The sequence below is a fragment of the Anomaloglossus baeobatrachus genome, chromosome 6 (assembly GCF_048569485.1).
Source record: "Anomaloglossus baeobatrachus isolate aAnoBae1 chromosome 6, aAnoBae1.hap1, whole genome shotgun sequence".
NCBI lineage: Eukaryota > Metazoa > Chordata > Amphibia > Anura > Aromobatidae > Anomaloglossus > Anomaloglossus baeobatrachus.
Genome location: NC_134358.1, coordinates 401,360,432 through 401,383,633, shown reverse-complemented (window position 1 = coordinate 401,383,633; position 23,202 = coordinate 401,360,432). Strand labels below are relative to the sequence as shown.

Genomic DNA, 23,202 nt, shown 5'->3' with positions numbered 1-23,202 from the left:
CGCACCCCTGACCCATTTTCGCAGTCCGTTGGTACCGTTACCCATTATAGAAGTCCCTTTTGAACGGATAGGGATGGATCTGGTGGGGCCCCTCGTAAAGTCCGCTCGAGGGCACCAACACATCCTAGTGATCGTTGACTATGCCACCCGGTATCCCGAGGCGATACCTCTCAGACATACTGCAGCAAAGCTTATAGCTCGGTAGTTGTTTGCTGTGTTCTGCCGGGTGGGGTTGCCCAAGGAGATCCTTACGGATCAGGGGACCCCATTCCTGTCTAAAGTGACCAAAGAGCTATGCCGGCTACTCCAGATCAAGCAGTTGCGTACGTCTGTGTATCATCCTCAAACGGACGGTTTAGTCGAGCGTTTCAATAAAACCCTGAAAACCATGCTAAAAAGGGTGATTTCAAAAGACGGGAAAGACTGGGATATGATGCTTCCCTATTTGATGTTTGCCATCCGTGAGGTGCCACAGGCATCCACGGGGTTTCCGCCTTTTGAGTTGTTATACGGGCGACATCCCCGGGGATTGTTGGACCTGGCAAAGGAAACATGGGAGCAGGAGCCCACCCCCCATAAAAGTGTGATTGAACACATTTTGGGTATGCAGAACCGCATAAGCGCGGTCATGCCAATTGTGAAGGAGCATTTACAGGAGGCTCAGGCCGAGCAAAGCGGCCGCTACAATAGACAAGCCACCGTGCGAACCTTTAAACCCGGGGATCGGGTGTTGGTATTAATCCCCACGGCGGAGAGTAAATTCCTGGCTCAGTGGCAAGGCCCCTACGAGATAAAGAAAAGAGTCGGGGTGGTCAACTATAAAGTATTGCAGCCCGGTAGGCGGAAACCTGAACAAATATACCATGTCAACCTATTAAAACCTTGGCAGGAACGGGAAAGCCTGATGGCTGGTTTTTCCCCATCTCCCTCCTCTTCGGGTCGTTCACATCCGGCTCCAGCGACCTCCGGAGAGGACGAACCGGAAGTAAGGATTGGAGAAGCCCTCACCAAGACTCAGAGGCGAGAGGCCAGACGGTTGGTTCAGCAGAACCCCGATGTCTTCTCCGAGCTGCCCGGTAGGACCAGTCTGATACGACATGATATTGTCACCGAGCCCCACCTGAAGGTACGCCTGAAGTCTTACCGGGTACCGGAGGCTCGACGACAAGCCATATCGGAGGAAGTAAAGACAATGTTACGTCTGGGGGTAATCGAAAAATCCCGGAGTGAATGGGCTAGTCCGATTGTCCTAATACCAAAACCCGATGGCTCCTTAAGGTTCTGCAATGACTTCAGGAGATTGAACGAAATATCCAAGTTCGATCTCTACCCCATGCCCCGGGTGGATGAGCTGATTGATAGGCTAGGACAGGCGCGATATTTTACCACGCTCGACCTGACCAAGGGGTACTGGCAGGTGCCACTGACGGAGTCCGCCAAGGAGAAAACCGCTTTTGTTACGCCGGAGGGTGTCTTCCACTATGTTGTCTTGCCTTTTGGGTTACATGGCGCTCCGGCCACGTTCCAGAGGTTGATGGACTTAGTGCTGGAACCCCACCAGGCGTATGCATCAGCGTACCTTGATGACATCATTATTTACAGCTCCGATTGGCAGACCCACTTGGAACAGGTACAAGCGGTGGTGGACGCGCTTCGAACAGCCGGATTGACAGCCAATCCCAAGAAATGTGCGTTGGGACTCACGGAAGCCCGCTACTTGGGCTACGTGATAGGCCAAGGAGTGATTAAGCCCCAAATTAACAAGGTTGAGGCGACCCAGAAGTGGCCTAGACCCCTGACCACGAAGCAGGTTAGGGCCTTCCTGGGTATCGTGGGGTACTACAGGAGGTTTGTAAAGGATTTTGCGGGACTATCAGCCCCCTTGACGGACCTTCTCAAAGGAAAGAAGTCCGTCATGGTGCGCTGGACTCCGCAGGCCGAGGACTCCTTCCGGGCCCTGAAGGGGGTCCTGTGCGGACAGCCCGTTCTTGTACACCCTGATTTCCGGAAGGAGTTCATAGTACAGACTGATGCCTCAGAGGTCGGCCTGGGGGCAGTGCTGTCTCAGGTGGTTCAGGGGGAGGAAGACCCCGTCACCTTCTTAAGTAGGAAGCTCACCCCTCCCGAGCGGAATTATAGCGTAGTGGAGAAAGAGTGCCTGGCGATCAAGTGGGCCTTGGAGTCCCTACGCTATTACCTGCTGGGACGGCAGTTTCGCTTGGTGACGGATCACTCTCCACTGGTCTGGATGAGGTCCGCCAAGGAACGGAATGCCCGGGTTACCCGGTGGTTCCTTTCTCTGCAGAACTTCCGGTTTACTGTTGAACATAGGGCCGGTGGGTTGCAGGGCAACGCCGATGCCTTGTCCCGCGGCCCGTGTTTGATGGCGGGAGTTCAACCCCGCTCGCTTGAACTGAGGGGGGGGTATGTGAGACTGTGACCGGGGTTATCTATGACGGCCGGTATGTCTCGCCCCGGTTGTGCTCACTCCATGATAGAAAGTAGATCCACTCCAGGGTTAATGCTGTTTCCCTACAGGCTGAAGGAAGGGTTAAATGGAAACAGGAACAAGGGCAGGTGTGCCGGGTGTGAGGGAGTGAACAGAACTCCCTGAGCTCTCTGCTGGAGAGGCACATGTATATTGTTGTGGACTTTTGTTTGGACATTAAACCGTGTGCTGTGAACCTTAATGCCTGGATCCCGTGTCTTCTGCTGCGCAGCCGACCACGCTACCTCACACAGTGCAGTCCGATGTTTCACACACACGCACCCATTGACTTGAATGATTGTGAGCCATTCGATTTCCGCTGCCAATCACAACATGCAGATATTCTTTCTCATACGGAATCAGTGTGAGAAGAAAAGCACTGGTAGGTACTGCCCCATTGTATAACATTGGAGCGTACTCGGCAATCTGACACTGACTTTATGCTCATGGCAGAGGCACCCAAATGGAGCATATCATGTGATACAGTAGAAAAAATACATTGTTTGAAATTGAGTCATACCAAGTTACAATACCACTCCACAGACACCTATTAATGCACCATTAACCTCTGTATAACCCGGTAGTGGTACTTAGCTGAAATACCGCCCTATGCATGAGGTCAACTCAAAATCAGCACAAATCCAAGGGCTAAACTTAATGCCAGGATATCTACTAGTATACTGTGAGTGATGCCTAAAATCCATGATGCTTACAACGTGATTAGATCAGGTCCGAAGAGTTCAGCGATCAGGGAACAGATTCCTCTTATACCTCTATCCTCTGTAAATAATAAAACACGTATTAGATACAGTATATATATTTTAGCTTGAATGTTAAAGTCATAATGAAGTATATGTTACAAATAAATTACCTGGCATGTAAGAACACAGGCGCTCCATTGCCTTCTCCGCTGAACTGTTGTGTATTTGAGCAAGCTGTTCCACCATGGATACGATGAGCACACATCCTAGTAGAAAACAAAGGGACACAAACGTATTTAATACATCATCGACATTTTTATTATAATAATATATTTGGATTTTCTAGTACTAATATTTCTTACAGGACACATTGTGATACATACTGTTTGTGTTATATACTATTGTCTGTGTGTTATATATAACATGTTATATACTGATGTGTGTGTTATACTGGTATGTGTATATGTTATTTACTGATGTGTGTGTTATACAGTGTGTCCACCCATATCCTGTCCACCGCCATTAACTTGAGAACGACGGCAGCTATAGGCATAGAAGTGGTGTCTAGGTATAGTAAAGTAGCCATGCACTACAAAATGAAACCACCTATAGCGCCACCTGGTGGAAAACAACAGAGTTAGCATTTTTATCTCGAATACGGAACAAGATAGTAAAAAAAAATGAAAGAAAAAATTGTAGGGCATCATAAATTAAAAACGAATCGACACCTTGCATACAGAAATGCTATTGTGTCGCCCAGGGATAGGGGGTACTCAGATCCGGGCCAAGGGGTCACTTCTGAGGGTACCACGGTGGTGTGACCCGGTCTGTTATCCCAGGCACCACAACAAAAGGGTGATTATATACAGGGGAGATTTTGGTAGTCTATGTTCTGTGACGCCACCCAGGGGTTGTGGTGAAGGTGGACACCACCGCTGCGGTTATGGGGGTACCCGGAGGCCGATGGTGATGCAGCGAGATGTTAACCCCTCTGTGGGTAGGGATGGTGGCCCCGGGACCCATTGGGCTTTGTAGTGCAGGGAGATGGGCGGCTGTCTGAGAGCTGTGTGCCCGGTTGGACCGGGGGATGTTGTTACTCACAGTTCACTTTGCAAGAAAACTCACACAGAGTCAGGAATTAAACAGAAATTGCCGGTGTCCGTAGCCTTTGGTACGGAGGGTATTTGGATCCCACACCTGGTACAGCAGGGCCCTTTCTCTCTCTGTCCACTACTATAGGAAGCCTCCTCAACTCCTCAGCTTGTAACAGGGAGCCCACTCCCCAGCAACAATCCGGAGCCTGATTACTATGCCGGCGGGCCACTAACCTGCCCCAGCCACCTTGGCTCCTTTCCACCGCTCTACTCCTTCCAGCAGACCTGGAGCTCGCCTCACACTCCACAGCAGCCGGGAGCTTTAACACCTCGGTCTGCTCTGCTGCCTCTCCTCTCACACTCTGCACTAGCCCCTCCCCCGCTGCTCAGTTTACCTCTTACACTGGGGGGAGGGGTGTGTCTGTAGAACTGTACCAGTGTGGGATCAAATTACCAAGGAGGATTAGATGTATCTGTGACTCCCTAGTTTTGCCAGGGCGTCACACTATGATATGAAACTCATGACCCCCCCAAAATATTGAATGCTGGTCACGCATATGGCGCTCATTTAACTTTGATGCTCAAAGTGGCCACCGTCAGCTGCAATGCACATCTGAACTCTGGACAGCATACTGTATCTTGCTGCACGTTGTGCAATATGGTAGGTAACACGTTTGCACAAGCATCTGTGATACGACGTTGTAGATCCTGCAATGTTGGTGGAGGGGTCGCATACACCTGCTGTTTGATGTGACCTCACAGAAAGAAGTCCAATGGTATCAGGTCAGGTGAGCGTGGAGGCCACTCCACGTAGCCACCATACCCAATGACTTGTAGGAATATCTCCATGAGGTATCGCTTTACGTCCACAGCCTTGTGAGTTTTACACGTTTAATCATTCAAAGGGCAATAGAAAGCAGGTTTAAATACCGCGCCAAACCACAGGAGTCCAGATGTTGTTAGTAAATCTCTTTTTCTTTATTTACACAGGTCTACGCGTTTCAGGGACATGTCCGTCCCCTTCCTCAGGACAATGTACAGAGAATACTATAGCAAGAGACAGGTTGTGAGCTCTTAGATATACATCTGAAAAAAAGCCACGTAATCACTCCTTACGTCATGATCTCGTGACTCATAGGTGCACGAGGTAATGGATAAAGTTGTGAACATTGACAAGAGAAGATGAAAAAAAAAGAGAGAAAAAAAAGAGAGAGAAAAAGAAAAAAAGAGAAAGAAAAAAAGGGGAACAAAAGAGAGAAAAAGAGAAAGAGAGGAAGGAAGAGGAAAAAAAGGGGGGGGGAAACGCTGAGAAAAAAATGGATGAGTGAAAAAAATGAATGAACAAACAAATTATTTTAATTGAATAAAAATGAACAAAACAAAAGGATTTTTTTGGACATCAAGTTATTTGGAGAGGCAAAAGTTATTGTGAAAAACAAAGAAATATATATGATGATCGTTGGAGAAAATGGGCATAAAATGTGGACAGAGAAAAATAAAAAAATAAATAAAAATAATAAAAATGTGAAGAATAAAAATAATTGAAATGAAGTAGAATAAACTTGTCGCCATTTGGATTTGTAATGTTGTTATTTCTACCTACATATGGAGAAGGGAAAAAAAGGGGGGGAAAAAATAAAGTGAAACTGAATATGGATGGATCCGCAATAAAAGTGCGGAAAAATAAACATAACTAAACGTAACTGTGAGAATGATCAAACCAGCGGGGGATTTGCAACAAAAAATGTTAAGAGCACGAGCAGGAAGAAACCCGCATAGAGGATTACTGGAGGGTGACAGCGTGGGAAAAAAATGAACACGCTTGCGCGAAGGGTGAGATGAGGTTAAAACTATGAGAAAGGAAAAAGTGAAAAGCGCCTGCGCAAGGGGTAACCTAAGGTTAATACCGTGGAAAAATGCTGTGTGCGCTTGCGTGCAGGGATAATACTAAGTCCAGGCCGCATGGATGATAGCGGTATCAGCGGCTAGATAATAATGTCAGGATAGTGCAAGAAAGGTTGAAAATATAATGTGAAAAAAATGTGTTTTAATTAGAAAGAAGAGGTGATATAGATGTTAAGTTAAATGTTAAGAGCAGGAGCAGGAAGAAACCCGCATAGAGGATTACTGGAAGGTGACAGCGTGGGAAAAAATGAATGCGCTTGCGCGAAGGGTGAGATGAGGTTAAAACTATGAGAAAGGAAAAAGTGAAAAGCGCCTGCGCAAGGGGTAACCTAAGGTTAATACCGTGGGAAAATGCTGTGTGCGCTTGCGTGCAGGGATAATACTAAGTCCAGGCCGCATGGATGATAGCGGTATCAGCGGCTAGATAATAATGTCAGGATGGTGCAAGAAAGGTTGAAAATATAAAGTGAAAAAAATGTGTTTTAATTAGAAAGAAAAGGTGATATAGCTAGAAAAATACTTTGTGTAGTAGTGAATGAATAAAAATATATAATAAAATATATAAAAAGAAAAAAAAAATTTTTATATGATATATTTAGCTGACTCTCCAAAAAAAGGGAAAGAAAATCAGGAAAAAAAGGGAAAAATTGAATAGAAAGAAGGGAACAAAGCTCCTAATGGAGCTACATACGTTATCTGGGGTACGGACCAATGTAGACCCGGATATCTGAAAATACGAAAAAGGGAAAAAAAGAGAAAGGCAAAAGGACAAATAATTTAAACTAAAAAACATACTTAATTTATTACCAATATTTTTTTTTTTATTTATTTATTTTTTTTAAAAAGGAGAAGCATGATGATTCCTACATAAAAGAACATCTACATAAATATATAATATAATATGGTATAATATATCATATAATATATAATCCAACATCCATACAGCCATATTGGGAAGTATATTCATGATCAAAAAATGAGAAATACAGGATGTTTTAGATAAAAAGCTTATTGGAGAGATGTTGTAAAAACATATAAAAATATAAAATTATGTATATATATATATATATGTATGTACAAAAACTAATGAAATACAACAATATAATTAATGCACGCAAAATAATTATAAATATGTATGATAAAAATATATAAGAACTCATAAGATATATAGGAAAATCCCAAAAATACAAAAAATTGATTAATTAAAAAATTAAAAAATTAAAAGGACAAGTCTGTTACCAAATTCAAACCCATAGGTTTCAGAGTGTCCAGTCTATGTATCCAAAATGATTCTTTTTTATTTAGGCTGTCCATTCTATTGGGGCAATTGGGAGGTATTTGCTCTATAGGAGTAATAGTAAAGGCCATAGTTCTATTGTGGATCAGTGTGCAATGCTTGGATAATCCGTGTAGCATATAACCGATTTTTATATTATGCCTATGTGAGTTTAATCGGTTATGCAGAGCTTGGCAAGTCCTACCTACATATTGTTTACCACAATTACAGTCGATAAGATAAATTACAAATTTGGAAAGACAGTTTAGATGATTCTTAATAGTGAATTCCTCTGTTCCCTTGGAGGAGCTGAAGATTGTCCGCTTATGGCAAAAAATTCTACAACAGAGGCAATTTCTAGAACCACACCGGTAAGATCCTGGGAGGGCAGTAGAGGTATTATTATTAATATTGTTCTTCAAAAGGGACTGGTTTGAGTCGACTGGGGGCTAAAACATTCTTAATGCTGGGAGCCTTCCTGAATGTAATGCCAAGAAGGGGAGGAAGGATAGTTTTTAGAAAGGGGTCATTTAAAAGGACCCCCCAATGCTTTGAAAAAATATTCCTGATTTTATCATTATCGCTGCTGTAGGTGGTGAGAAAATTCAAAGTAAAAGCACTCTCAGTGCTGCTGGAGGTAGGAGCAGTGGAAACCTTAGGTACAATCAGTTATTTTTGTTGCAAGATAGCAGTATCTTGGTATGCTCGTTGGACAAGAGCTTTGGGATATTCCTTTTCTAAAAAGCGTTTCCTAAGTATTTTTACCTGATCATTAAAATCATTAAAACGAGAGCAGTTTCTCCTGATACGTTTATATTGATTGATTGGAATGTTCCTCAGCCATTTGGTATAGTGCTCACTGTTATACTGGATATATCCATTGGAATCTACTTGTTTAAAATATGTTTTGGTTAAAATTCTGCTATCACAATGGAAAATAGTGAGGTCCAAAAAATTAATTTCAGATTTATGAAAGGTAGAGGTGAAGCTGAGCCCCCAGTCATTTAGGTCCAGATGTCTCAAGAAAGAATCAATATTATTGTGTTTGTTGTCCCAGATAATGAAAAGGTCGTCAATAAAACGCTTATACAGAACAATATTTCTTTCAAATATACTATTTTGGATAAATAGGTACTCAAATATCCCCATAAAGAGGTTAGCATATGCGCATGCAGCTCTAGAGCCCATCGCTGTGCCGAGCTTCTGATGGTACAGCTTGTCTTCAAAAGTAAAGAAATTATTATTCAAGACAAATTCCATACTCTCTAGTATAAATTTCTTTTGAATGGGTGGAAGTCTGTCATCTTTTTCCAGGAAAAGGGATAAACAAAATAAACCAAGATGGTGCGCTATATTGGAATACAAAGCCGACACATCAATGGTGAGAAAAAGAAAAGAATCTTCCCATTTAATATCATTTAATGAAGTGATGAGGTGAGTGGAATCCCTCAGATAACTGTCTAATTCACGCACATATGGCTGCATTAATTTGTCTAAGTAGGCAGCTAAGTTAGCGGTTAAAGAGTTGATACCTGAGATGATTGGTCCCCCAGGCGGATTTGTAAGGTCCTTATGGATTTTTGGTAAATGATAAAAAAAAGCCATATTGGGATTTTTTACTAGTAAAAATTTTTTCTCGTGAGCATTAAGGATATTATGCACCACAGCAGCTTGTATTAGCCCCTGATAAGCAAGGATAGCTGCATCATATTTACTAATGTTGACTACTTCATAGTAGATAGGATCTGAAAGAATCCTCAAAGCTTCCTCTAAATAATCCCTCCTATTCTGGATGACAATACCTCCCCCTTTGTCTGCTGCATGAATTATGATGGCGTGATTATTTTTAAGGTTGTCCAGCGCTAATTTCTCATCTTTAGTAAGATTATGTTTTAGGTTCCTTTTAGTGCTCATGACCTGTTGAAATAGGGTAAGACCCTATTTGCGCCTTATCTTTTCACAGCTTTCTCATCTACACGTTTAATCATAGCATTAGTGTATGCAAGGTGTCGATACGTATTGAATTGATGATGCCCTACAACTTGGTAATTAAATTTTTTTGTCTATCTTGTTCCGTTTTTGAGATAAAAATGCTAACTCTGTTTTTTTCCACCAGGTGGCGCTATAGGTGGTTTCATTGCGTAGCGCATGGCTACTTTACTATACCTAGAAACCACTTCCATGCCTATAGCTGCCGCCGTTCTCAAGTTAATGGCGGTGGACAGGATATGGGTGGACACAGTGTATACTGATGTGTGTGATAAACTGGGATGGGTAATTGTTATTTCCAGTGTGTGATATATACTGATGTGTGTGATATATACTGATGTGTGTGATATACTGGTATGTGTATATGTTATTTACTGATGTGTGTGTTATATACTGATGTATGATATATACTGATGTATATATATGTTACATACTGATGTGTGTGTTATATACTGATGTGTGATATATATTGATGTGTGTATATGTTATATACTGATTTGTACAGTCATGGCCAAAAGTTTTGAGAATGCTACAAATATTAATTTTTACAAAGTCTATTGCTTAAGTTTTTCTAATGGCAATTTGCATATACTCCAGAATGTCATAAAGAGTGATCAGCTTAACAGCAATTACTTGCAAGGTCAATATTGGCTAAGAAAATGAACTTTAACCCCCAAAACACATTTCAACAGCATTGCATTCCTGCTTTAAAAGGAGCAGCTAACATTGTTTTAGTGATTGTTCCATTAACACAGGTGTGGGTGTTGATGAGGACAGTGCTGGCGATCAATCAGTCATGATTAAGTAAGAATGACACCACTGGACACTTTAAAAGGAGGCTGGTGCTTGGTATCATTGTTTCTCTCCAGTTAACCATGGTTATCTCTAAAGAAACACGTGCAGCCATCATTGATCTGCACAAAAAGGGCCTAACAGGGAAGAGTATCGCAGCTACAAAGATTGCACCTCAGTCAACAATCTATCACATCATCAAGAACTTCAAGGAGAGAGCTTCTATTGTTGCCAAAAAGGCTCCAGGGCGCCCAAGAAGGACCAGCAAACGCCAGGACCGTATCTTAAAACTGTTTCAGCTGCGGGATCGGACTACCAGCAGTGCCGAGCTAGCTCAGCAATGGCAGCAGGCTGGTGTGAGTGCTTCTGCACGCACTGTGATGCGGAGACTCTTTGAGCAAGGCCTGGTTTCAAGGAGAGCATCAAAGAAGCCACTTCTCTCCAGAAAAAACATCAGGGACCGACTGATATTCTGCAAAAGGTACAGGAAGTGGACTGCTGAGGACTGGTGTAAAGTCATTTTCTCAGATGAATCCCCTTTTCGATTGTTTTGGACATCTGGAAAACAGCTTATTAGGAGAAGAATAGGTGAGCGCTGCCACCAGTCTTGTCTCATGCCAACTGTTAAGCATCCTGAAACGATTCATGTGTGGGGTTGCTTCTCAGCCAAGGGAATCGGCTCACTCACAGTCTTGCCTAAAAACACAGCCATGAATAAAGAATGGTACCAGAATGTCCTCCAAGAGCAACTTCTCCCAACTGTCCAAGAGCAGTTTGGCGCCCAACAATGCCTTTTCCAGCATGATGGCGTACCTTGCCATGAAGCAAAGGTGATCACTAAATGGCTCATGGAGCAAAACATAGAGATTTTGGGTCCATGGCCTGGAAACTCCCCAGATCTTAATCCCATTGAGAACTTGTGGGCAATCATCAAGAGACGGGTAGACAAACAAAAACCAACAAATTCTGGCAAAATGTAAGCATTGCTTATGCAAGAATGGACAGCTATCAGTCAGGATTTGGTCCAGAAGTTGATTGGACCAGGTGTGATAGTCCTCTCACCTGCTAGACCACCTCCATGTAAGTGGGAAGGCCACACGGCTCTCTAACCCACTTCTTCAAACCTGATGTGCAGTTGGGTACTTCATGCTGGTCCTTTACAGAGTATTCCAGCAACGAACGTAAACTAGAGTTAAAGCAATACAATTAACAGAGCTGACTTCTCACAAAGGGCAGAAAATCGCGCAGCTGTTCACTTGACCCCTCCCAAAAGAATGTCAGCGCACAGTTTGTTTAGCAAGAGTGTTATCTCGTTCAGATTCAGCTTTCCAAAACACAATCCTAATACCCACTGGTATAATACACAATCCCTGCAGAAAATTGAGACTACTTATATACCTTCACAGCACTTGATTCTAGAAACATATGTAACAATACACCTTCCAAGGATCAGTTAACCTCACATGCAAATAAAATTATCTAAACCGCTCTTGACACTGATGGGAAAAAATACATATGTCAGGTATCCACTCAAATACTCTATATGGCTATGCCCTGTGACATGTCACAACCGGAACATCTTTTCACAGTCCACAGTATAGCCTATAACCATTAGACTTATACATACATATTATTTCACCAAGTCTCTTATCTCAATTACTTGTCACTTTGTTATTCAGAGGCTTCTCATCAATATACAACAACCTATTGCCTGCCTACTTTATCTAGGCATTAATATGAAACCACTTATGAACACATATCCCTAGACCAGTGTATTGCCCATCAAAGATGCAAAGATGGCCAAAGCAAAACACAAAACACAGCAACACACAGCAAATACAATTATACAGAGACTGTCCCAAATTCCGTGCTATGCAATCTATGCAATCAGTTAATGGACGGACAACAGATTATCTTATTATTACTCTATATTTCAACTCTCATTCAGACATGCATGAAAAAAAACAATACTCACTGGTGATGCCAGAGTTCTTGAACCGTGTGTACAGCCTTACCCAGAATATTCGGGAAATCAGAGAGAGTGAAATGAAGTGTAAGAATAACGCTTCTCACCTTGCTGCAGCTGAAATTTCACTGTCTCAAGAGTCCCCAAAACTTCTTCCGAATAGGCTGGTTGGCCACGGCTCCACGTTGGGCACCAAAACTGTTGTAGCTGTTCTGTTTTGTCACAAGTCAGCTTATGGGATCACCAGTGAGGTCCTCTGAATTAGGCCTCTTCAGACCTAATCAAGATCGAGCGCTCGGAGAGAAAAGACCAGCATCCATGTGAGCATGATCAATTTCTTCTGTTTATTTAATGAAAGTACAGTTTATTTATACCATTTACAGATCAATGTGATATTGCAAAAGAAAGAGAAAAAAACTTCTAGCTGAACTTTACCAGTTGCTCATATGACCTTTAAGTTTTAGCAAAACAAAAATGTAGAGTCATGCATATGAGATAAGAAGAAGATAAGAAGAACATTTAGAGACCATAATAATCCTTGAGCCGGTCTCTTATTCCGTAGGCTCCATGACTATGAACTACCATCAGATATACTTACTAATAACAATAAATCTTTAATGAAGAAATAGAGAAACTATTAACCCTTCTATATCAAGAGCATGCCAGGGAGAATTGCAGAGGTCCTGAAGAAGAAGGGTCAACACTGCAAATATTGACTTGCTGCATTAACTCATTCTAACTGTCAATATAACCTTTTGGAACTCATAATATGATTGCAATTATATTTCTGTATGTGATGTAAACATCAGTCAAACACAATTAAAAACCAGAGGGCAACAGATCATGTGAAAATATAATTTTGGTGTCATTCTCAAAACTTTTGGCCATGACTGTATGTTATATACTGATGTGTGATATACTGGGATGTGTGTATGTTATATAATTATGTGTGTGTTATATACTTGTGGCGCCCCTGACCTGGTCAGGCACCACTGAGTACTGCACCCATGCTGGGAACAGTACAACACAGGTAATCCAGAAGGCTGACCGGGGTGTGGAACACAGGCGCATAGTGATCAGGTCTCACACATGTACCCATGAGAGGACCCCTGGGATCCCAGGAGGGGGAAAAGCCTTCACCTTCACTGGAATAGTGGAGGGGGCCAAAAGCCTCCATCTCCTCTCAAGGGGTGTGGTAAGAGAGTCTGGTTGCTAGGTGGCGTAGGCAGGCACAAAAGGGAAAAGAGAAGGAGGAGTAAACAGTCTAGAGTCTGAAGCAGAGTGTGGAGGAGTGAGGAGCATGAAGTGGAGCTCAGACAGGAGCAGCAGTGAAGGTCCCAGGAGTGAGCCGGTTCAGTGCAGAGTCCAGGGAGCTCCGAGGAGAGCAGACCCCTACCCCTGGGGCTGTTGCAGTCTGACAGCGTCCGCGCAGTGGCTACCGACGGGGGAGAACGGTCACCTAGGAGGGCTACCCGAAACCCATCTCCAGCTAGAGAGAGAGCACAGAGTGGGAAGTAAGGAGACTGCTAGGGAGAACCAGGCCCAAACGGGCGGCAGATCCCGGAGCGGGGATAGATCCACCTTTCCCTGCTAAACCTGCCGGTGTGGGGCCCTCAAAGCCCACACCACAACACCCAAAAGCCGCAGCAACGTAGCCACAGTTAGGGCCCATAGTTCACAGGAGGCAAGCAGCTGGAGTGATCTGGTCCAGGCGACAAGCAAACGGCAACCAAACGAGGGGAGCAGTTACTTCCCTGGGTGACCCCCATAGGGACTAAAAGTCGGGGTTACCCCAAACCACCAAGGGCTAAGGAAGGCGAGTTGGTAGTCACCATCAGAAGTCAGCCTGAAGGATACCTGGTTCCAGCCTGGTTCATCCCAGCTACGCCCGGGTTACTCACCCTGCCATCTGAAGTGAGTAAAACCCCTGAAAGACATTCTGCGTGTGTGGAGTTATTCTGCGCCTTGTGGTACTACGCACCTACACCGGGCCCTGGGGCTTGCCTCACTCTCAGGAGGCTATCCCAACTGACTGCACCCACCATCAGTCCCAGGCGACCGTCAACCTGCAGTGGCGGTCCCCACTGACCGCAATACTGAGAGTGGCGTCACGACAAGAAGAAGATCTCCTACCTGTGACCAGATCCAGCCGAGTGGAGTCCCTGAAGGTAATGCACCAACACATCACTGGTGGGGCTTCACATCTGGCGTCACGAACAGGATAAGGACTAGACCTGTTCAGACAGGTGACCATGTGCCTGGGCGGTCCGCTTGAAAAATTGGAAGCGCCGCCATATTGCCACCATGAAAAGCGCGCTGAAAAACAACAGCAGCCCGCGCTGGGAGAAGTTACCGCCCACGAAGAGGTGTGGCTACCCAGAGATCCCCTGCAGAGTTCTGACCTCGCTTGTGAAGAGAGCGGAAGCGTCCAGAGACGGCGGGAAGGAAAGAGAGCCACAAGCCTGCTGCTGGGAGGGGAGCTGCTGAAAGAGGCAGAGCAGAAACTGAACAGCTTGCTACTAGAGGCAACGGCGAGTCCACTGCTGGGAAATCGTGCAGAGGAGGGCGCAGAAGAAATGGCGTCTGACCGCAGAAACCCAGAACCGGGCTCCGCTGCCTGGTGGTATCGGGAGCTGGCCCAGTTCTGCGACCGACTGGAGACCCGGGTCGTGGAGCAGATCAGAGAAGAACGGATGGAACTTCTGGAGATGGCTGCCGCGGTTCAGGCCTATGAAGGGAGAGCCGCGCGCCGAGCGCCAGACCGAGTGGCAACGACTCAGACCCCGATGCTGCCACCGATGGGTGAGTCCAGTATTACCCCTGCCGGCCCGGATGCCCCGACCCCTGCTGCCGCGCCCGCAGTCCCTGAAGAGGCGCCCGCCGCGGCGACGCTGAACCAGGCCGCAGCGATGCCCTGCTCGGCCCGCCAAGCCCCGGCCGCCGCAGCGATGCCCTGCTCGGCCCGCCAAGCCCCGGCCGCCGCAGCGATGCCCTGCTCGGCTCGCCAAGCCCCGGCCGCCGCAGCGATGCCCTGCTCGGCCCGCCAAGCCCCGGCCGCCGCAGCGATGCCCTGCTCGGCCCGCCAAGCCCCGGCCGCCGCAGCGATGCCCTGCTCGGCCCACCAAGACCCGGTCCCTGCAGCGACGCCCAGCCCAGCCTGCACAGATCCCATCGCAGCTGCGACGCCGATCCAGGCCGCCGCCATACAGGGCGCGGCCCGCCAAGACCAGGCCGCCGCCATACAGGGCGCGGCCCGCCAAGACCAGGCCGCTGCCATACAGGGCGCGGCCCGCCAAGACCAGGCCGCCACCATGCCAGGCGCGGCCCGCCAAGAGATTGCATCACCATTTTCCCCGGCCTGCAAGGCCAGAGCAGACACCGCTCCCCAGTCCAAAGAGGTCCCTGCTGGAAAGCCCACGCTGGGGGAGGACCCCGCATACTGGCAGCTAAAGGCTGACATGGAAGCCAAGTTTCCACAATGGTTGGTGGACCGGTACATGCTCCCTCCGCATACCCCCAAGAGGATTCCAGCAACCCCTGCAGCAACCACGCCAAAGAGTCCCCCGCCTGGGCCTGCTGAAGAAAGCCCATCCCCAGCACTGCCATCAAAGGAGTGCCAAGAAGAACTAAGGGGGAGAGGAGGCCAGGCAGCTGAGGAGCTGACTCCGGAGCCACCAGCAGTGGATCTATACTCAGAGCCGGAGATGTTGCCCTATTCCCGCTGGGATGAGGAGGACTTGACACCGTCTGCTGACGAAGATCAGCCCAGAAACCTTACCTGGGGCCCTGCAGGCATTGAAGTAACAGCCCAGCAAAACCCAGCCCGCAAGACAAGGCGTCGCAACAGAACAACGCTGTCCCCTGCACCACAGTCTCCAGAGCAGAGAGAAGTCACAGCCAGAGACCTACAGGAGAAAAGGTTCCTGAGAAGAGCCAAAGCCCAGGTCAGAGGACCCCTTTGCAGAGGAGTAGTGGAGGACTTTAACTTGAAAAGCGGATATGGCTTCATTGTAGCCCCTGGTATCAAAGAAGGGATATTTGTCAACAGAAGAGATGTGAACGCTCATCTGCCTAGAGGACACCCTGGCAGAAACTTAAAGATGGGAAATACAGTACAGTTCACTATGCATGAAGGCGAAAGAGGATTGTATGCGCTTGATGTAGCACCATGTCCCAAAGAAGAAAGAAAAGACAGAGATAAAGACACAGATGAAGATCAAGAAAGAAAAGACAAGGAACCTACAGATGAAACTACCTCAGACGACGACAAAGAGCAAGAAAGCAGCAGGTGCCGCAGCCCTACAGGCCCAAGCCCTGGTATGGAGGAGTAGAGAAAAGTAAAGTAAGAAGAGAAGTTACTGTTTTGACCAGTTTGAAAAGTTTGTTTTGCAACGTTTACGTTTAAGCATGTGCCCACAAAAACTATTGTGAGAAAACCATAAACCTTAAGGCTATGAACTGGCTATAGCCACAAACTCTCGCAGTGTAAATAGTTACACCAGAGGGCACCACCGCCACCAGAGTCAGCCTGTTTAGGGGCTTGGCTCGTCTGCAACCAGGAGGAGCCCGTCCGTATATAGGGCCTTGGCTCACCTGCGACCAGAGAGCATGCCTGTTTATGGGGCCTGGCTCTCCACCACAAAGAGGGTACCTGGTCAGCACCAACTGTGGAGGCCGCCTCTGCATCCTGCCAGAAGAGGCTGAAGGCGCGGATCCACCAGGCCAGGTATACCCTGAAACCACCAGCCCAAGTAAGCCGCCTCTACATCCTGCCAGAAGTGGCTGAAGCCGCGGCCAACGTGAGAGGGTTTTGGGTGGGTTAACGGACTTGTGGGTGGAGGGTGGTGATGTATGGTACCTGGTGCTTTTAAAAATGTTTTACAATGTTTTAATGTTTTATGCATTTTAAAAATGTTGTCTTGCAGCCCGAGGACGTGCTGGTGATAACTAAGGGGGAATGTGGCGCCCCTGACCTGGTCAGGCACCACTGAGTACTGCACCCATGCTGGGAACAGTACAACACAGGTAATCCAGAAGGCTGACCGGGGTGTGGAACACAGGCGCATAGTGATCAGGTCTCACACATGTACCCATGAGAGGACCCCTGGGATCCCAGGAGGGGGAAAAGCCTTCACCTTCACTGGAATAGTGGAGGGGGCCAAAAGCCTCCATCTCCTCTCAAGGGGTGTGGTAAGAGAGTCTGGTTGCTAGGTGGCGTAGGCAGGCACAAAAGGGAAAAGAGAAGGAGGAGTAAACAGTCTAGAGTCTGAAGCAGAGTGTGGAGGAGTGAGGAGCATGAAGTGGAGCTCAGACAGGAGCAGCAGTGAAGGTCCCAGGAGTGAGCCGGTTCAGTGCAGAGTCCAGGGAGCTCCGAGGAGAGCAGACCCCTACCCCTGGGGCTGTTGCAGTCTGACAGCGTCCGCGCAGTGGCTACCGACGGGGGAGAACGGTCACCTAGGAGGGCTACCCGAAACCCATCTCCAGCTAGAGAGAGAGCACAGAGTGGGAAGTAAGGAGACTGCTAGGGAGAACCAGGCCCAAACGGGCGGCAGATCCCGGAGCGGGGATAGATCCACCTTTCCCTGCTAAACCTGCCGGTGTGGGGCCCTCAAAGCCCACACCACAACACCCAAAAGCCGCAGCAACGTAGCCACAGTTAGGGCCCATAGTTCACAGGAGGCAAGCAGCTGGAGTGATCTGGTCCAGGCGACAAGCAAACGGCAACCAAACGAGGGGAGCAGTTACTTCCCTGGGTGACCCCCATAGGGACTAAAAGTCGGGGTTACCCCAAACCACCAAGGGCTAAGGAAGGCGAGTTGGTAGTCACCATCAGAAGTCAGCCTGAAGGATACCTGGTTCCAGCCTGGTTCATCCCAGCTACGCCCGGGTTACTCACCCTGCCATCTGAAGTGAGTAAAACCCCTGAAAGACATTCTGCGTGTGTGGAGTTATTCTGCGCCTTGTGGTACTACGCACCTACACCGGGCCCTGGGGCTTGCCTCACTCTCAGGAGGCTATCCCAACTGACTGCACCCACCATCAGTCCCAGGCGACCGTCAACCTGCAGTGGCGGTCCCCACTGACCGCAATACTGAGAGTGGCGTCACGACAAGAAGAAGATCTCCTACCTGTGACCAGATCCAGCCGAGTGGAGTCCCTGAAGGTAATGCACCGACACATCACTGGTGGGGCTTCACATACTGATGTGTGATATACTGGGATGTGTGTATGTTATATAATTATGTGTGTATTATATACTGATGTATGATATATACTGATGTGTATATATGTTACATGCTGATGTGAGTGTTATATACTGATGTGTGATATATACTGATGTGTGTATATGTTATATACTGATTTGTGTGTTATATACTGATGTGTGATATATAATTATGTGTGTGTTATATACTGATGTGTGATATACTGGGATGTGTGTATGTTATATAATTATGTGTGTTATATACTGATGTATGATATATACTGATGTGTATATGTTACATACTGATGTGAGTGTTATATACTGTTGTGTATATATGTTACATACTGATGTGAGTGTTATATACTGTTGTGTATATATGTTACATACTGATGTGAGTGTTATATACTGATGTGTGATATATACTGATGTGTGTATATGTTATATACTGATGTGTGTGTTATATACTGATGTGTGATATATACTGATGTGTGATATACTGGTATGTGCGTATGTTATATAATTATGTGTGTGTGTTATACAGTATACTGATGTGTGTGTTATATTCTGATGTATGATATATACTGATGTTTGTGATATAACTGGTATGTGTTTATATTATATACTGATGTGTGATATATATACTGATGTGTTATATACTAATGTGTGTCTTAAATACTGGTGTGTGAATATGATATGTACTTGTGATGCCCTGGCACCGCCAGGTGGTCACAGAGAAACACTACACCCCATACAACACCATCCCACATCAGGTACCATCTGCCACAAAACCCTAGCCACCCCCCTCAGGGTAGGAAGGACACGCCAGTGGGCGGGACCAGGCGGATTGGGAGCGCCCACCTAGGGGTCTTGAGGATCCGGGGGAGGGAACCAGTCAGTTTGAATTGAAGTGTCAGTGTCAGAGAGCAGTTCAAGAGAGAGTTCAAGCGAAGTGGAAGTGCAAGTCCGAGGAGAGTGAAGTTTGAACCTAGTGAAGGGTAGCCAGGGTAGTGGCCCTGGTCTACTGGCTAAGTGGCGAGCGGTGGACCGTGTCCAAAGACGACGGGAGTACGGTCACGGGAAATCCAGAGTGGACCGGGACAGGGTTGGACCCCGCCGTTATCGACAGCGGAGATCCAGTCCGGAAACCGTGCACAGGCGGGGTACCTGGACCCTAGTTAGAAGACGGTTGCAAGCCCCTTCTCTAATTGACCAGACTGGGGACAAGGTTCCAGACGTTGTTCCAGTGTGTTAGCCCAGTTAGAGCGAAACGGCAGCCCACCGCGGGGGATAGGGTATCCACAACAACCCATTGAGATCCAAAGGGTCAGTTTTCGCGGGAACATCTCCCAACCAAAGCAGAACTGGGAGAGGACTTCCCCGTTCCACACGAGGTTGTCCACAAAAGGAGAAAAGTACATAATGCCGGAGGAAGGGACATTGGTACACCAGCCGAGTGTGGGAACTGCATACAACCGGACGCGGCAGCCGGCCACTGACACCTTGGTTTACCAGCGGACTTGTGTGCAATCATTTAATCGTGAGTACACCAACACCCTCCGGTCCGGCCCGGCCCGCCACCACCGGCCGCCATCACCTCCCGTGTTCTGGACACTGAGCCCTGGGGCATCCACCCCAACCCACGAAGGGGTTAAACACCCAGCTGCCGCTCCATCGCCCCCAGGTGCTCCCCAACCGCAGCGTTGGTACTCCATTTTACCACATACCGTGGGTGGCGTCATGAAGTATCTACGACAATCCCCTGTACATATTACGCCCCCTTTTTATTTGAGTGTCTGCACGGCCCCCGGGTCCGGAGACCCCTCGAACCACTGCAGATCCGGATCCGAGCAGCCTGACTGCTGACGTGGGGGCGGCACATACTGATGTGTGCATTATAGACTAATGTATGTGTTATTATTATTTATTATTATGGTGTTATTTATTCCATGGCGCTTTTCATATGAAAACGGACATACGTAGACAAGTACTGGTGTGTATATTCTATTCTTATATGTGTGCAAAATGTTATACACAAGATGTATGTTATAAACTGATGTGTGTTATAGACTGAAAATAACATTCATGTATTGGTACATAAAGTAATATTCTCCAAAACATTTTAGGCCAGATTTATAAAAACTGTTTTAAATGTTTAGAATTTGCCTAGATGTCTCAGATTTATCACCATAGCTTACTGAGTATGATAAATGTAGACACTTTTGTATAATCTTATACCACCTCTTGGTTGACTTAAGGTCCATTCACATTGTGTAATGTGCAGCATTAAACAACATGCTCCCAGTTGGCTTTTGGTTAATACCAGTAGCCTGTTTACACAGTATAGATGAACATTACACACTAAATGATATGTAAGCCACACCACTTGTTGGATGAGGCACAAAAAATCCACAAAGCACTTATGAAATCTGCCTGCCCTTACAAATACAAGTAGGAGGGAATTTACCAAGGCCTCCTCTGGTTAAGATGGTGATAAATGTGATAATAGTTTGTTTAGGATGTACAGACCAATTACAAAAAATTAGTTGTTTATTTTGCCTGTCCATCATCAGAAAGTCAAATCTGCCCCAGCTAAGACCTGGAGTATATTTTTGTCATAATTAACACCAATTTTTTTTTATTTATTTTTGATAATTTTGCCATAATGTCCCACCAAGCCAGCCACCCCCTTTTCTAAAACTTGACATCAAAATTGTAGATTTTAGGGTCCATTCGAGCTTTTTTTTTTTTTTTCAAACAGCAGCATGTACTCTTTTGTTTTTTTTGTGTTGCATTATATGGCTAGGTTCACAAACCGCGTTTTTTTGACGCTGCGTTTTTGTGCGTTTTTTGCGGCAAAAACCGCACAAAAACGAACCCGCGGCAAAAATGCGGCAAAAAATGCGCGCGTTTTGTCGCGATTTGGTGCGTTTTTGCTGCGTTTTGATGCGTTTTTGCTCACTGCGTCTTTATACGTTTTTTATCAGTGAACAAAAAAAAAAAAAAAGGTCTGATGTCATTTCCTTCTTCAATATGTTCTTCATTCTCCACTAGTGTATGCAGGAGAGCAGACAGCTGCAGAACTACAAGGCTCAGCATACTCCATCCAATAGTGTATGCAGTAGAGCAGACATCAGCTGCAGAACTACAAGGCTCAGCATGCTCCATCCAGGACTGTATGCTGGAGGGAGAGTCAGGGGGAGCAGACCTAAAAGGCTCAGCATCCTCCACCCAATAGTGTATGCAGGAGAGCAGACAGCAGCTGTCGAACTACAAGGCTCAGCATCCTCCTTCCAGGACTGCATGCAGGATTTCTTTGCCCCCCCAAACAAAAAAAATGACGTGGGCTTCACCATATTTTTGTATGCTAGCCGGGTACAGCAGGCAGGTACGGGCTGCCCCCAACCCCCAGCTGCCTATTTGTACCCGGCTGGGAACCAAAAATATAGAGAAGCCCTTTTTTTTTTAATTATTTCATGAATTTCATGAAATAATGAAAAAAAAAAAAATGACGTGAGCTTCGCCTAATTTTTGTGTCCAGCCGGGTACAACTAGGCAGCTGGGGATTGGAATCCACAGTGCAGGGTGCCCATGCTTTCTGGGCACCCCTGCTGCGAATTGCAGTCCGCAGCCACCCCAGAAAATGGCGCTTTCATAGAAGCGCCATCTTCTGGTGCTGTATCCAACTCTTCCAGCTGCCCTGATGCCGGGTGGCTCACTGGGTAATAATGGGGTTAGGGCTAGCTGTATATTATCAGCTGGCTCTAAGCCCGAAATTCATGGTGTCACGCCAATATTAGGCATGGCCACCATGAATTTCTAGTAAAGATAAAAAAACAAAATACACAGAATTTTTTTTTATTAGAAATAAAACACAACACAATTAGTGACTCCATCTTTATTGAAATAAAGAACCCCCCTCCACAGTAATCCTGGGTCAAGGGTCCCGCGCCGTCCAATCCGGATCTAATATCATCTGATCGGTTTGCTGGAAGGCAAAGCGATCAGATGATGTGTCAGCTTCAAGTGCCTGAATCACATCACACATCAGCTGATTGTATAAAAGCCGTTTATACAATCAGCAGATGCATCGGTGCAAAAAAAAAAAAAAAATACTCACTTATGTGCTGATTACCGGCAGCTCCTAGAGCGATTGGAGGAGTCTGATCCCGTCCGATCGCTGCAGCAGCTGCCGGTAATCAGGGATGAAGTCTCCTGACGCATCCGCTGATAGTTAAACCGGCCGGCCGCTGGCATCACCCCGAGACTTACGATCAGCTGATGCGTCAGGTGACTGCATCAGGTGATCCATCGCCAGGTCCTGCATCCTGCAGGCATACATACCCGGGGAGACTGCACACACCCGGTGCGGCGGTACCAGGAGGAGATGGGAGCGGGCATGGCACCGGGACCCTACAGACAGGTGAGTATGACTTTTTTTTCTACTCTTCACTTTTGATTTCGCAGCCGCTTCCACCTCCCGCCCGTACATGACGCCGCACGGCAGCATACATGCACAGGATTGGAGGTGGAAGTGGCGGTGACGGTACCGGGAGGATTCATGCTTCTGTGTTTACTGACAGAAGGAATCCTCTTCCTGTACATGTCCCTTTACTACCCACCTCCTGCGTTTATAGCTGCGTTTTTGGTCTTAGAAACGCACTAAAACGCACCAAAACGCACCTATTTGGGTTTCTCATTGCGTCTTTCAACATCCCATTGCACTCAATGGATGAAAAGCGCAGTGAAAAACGCGGGAATAATTGACATGCTGCGTTTTTGTGGCACCACA

General features: G+C 46.5%; 1 protein-coding gene across 3 annotated transcripts in view; it reads right to left on the bottom strand.

Annotated features, from left to right (window-relative positions):
• Positions 1–23,202, bottom strand: part of AOAH (acyloxyacyl hydrolase) — a 201,198-nt gene that overhangs the window by 125,545 nt on the left and 52,451 nt on the right. For all 3 annotated transcript variants that reach the window (XM_075316585.1, XM_075316587.1, XM_075316586.1), the window contains exons 2-3: positions 3,360–3,455; positions 3,202–3,268 (exon numbers count right to left, since the gene is read on the bottom strand). In XM_075316585.1, coding sequence (XP_075172700.1) covers positions 3,202–3,268; positions 3,360–3,455 — 163 coding nt within the window. The remainder of the gene's footprint in view (positions 1–3,201; positions 3,269–3,359; positions 3,456–23,202) is intronic.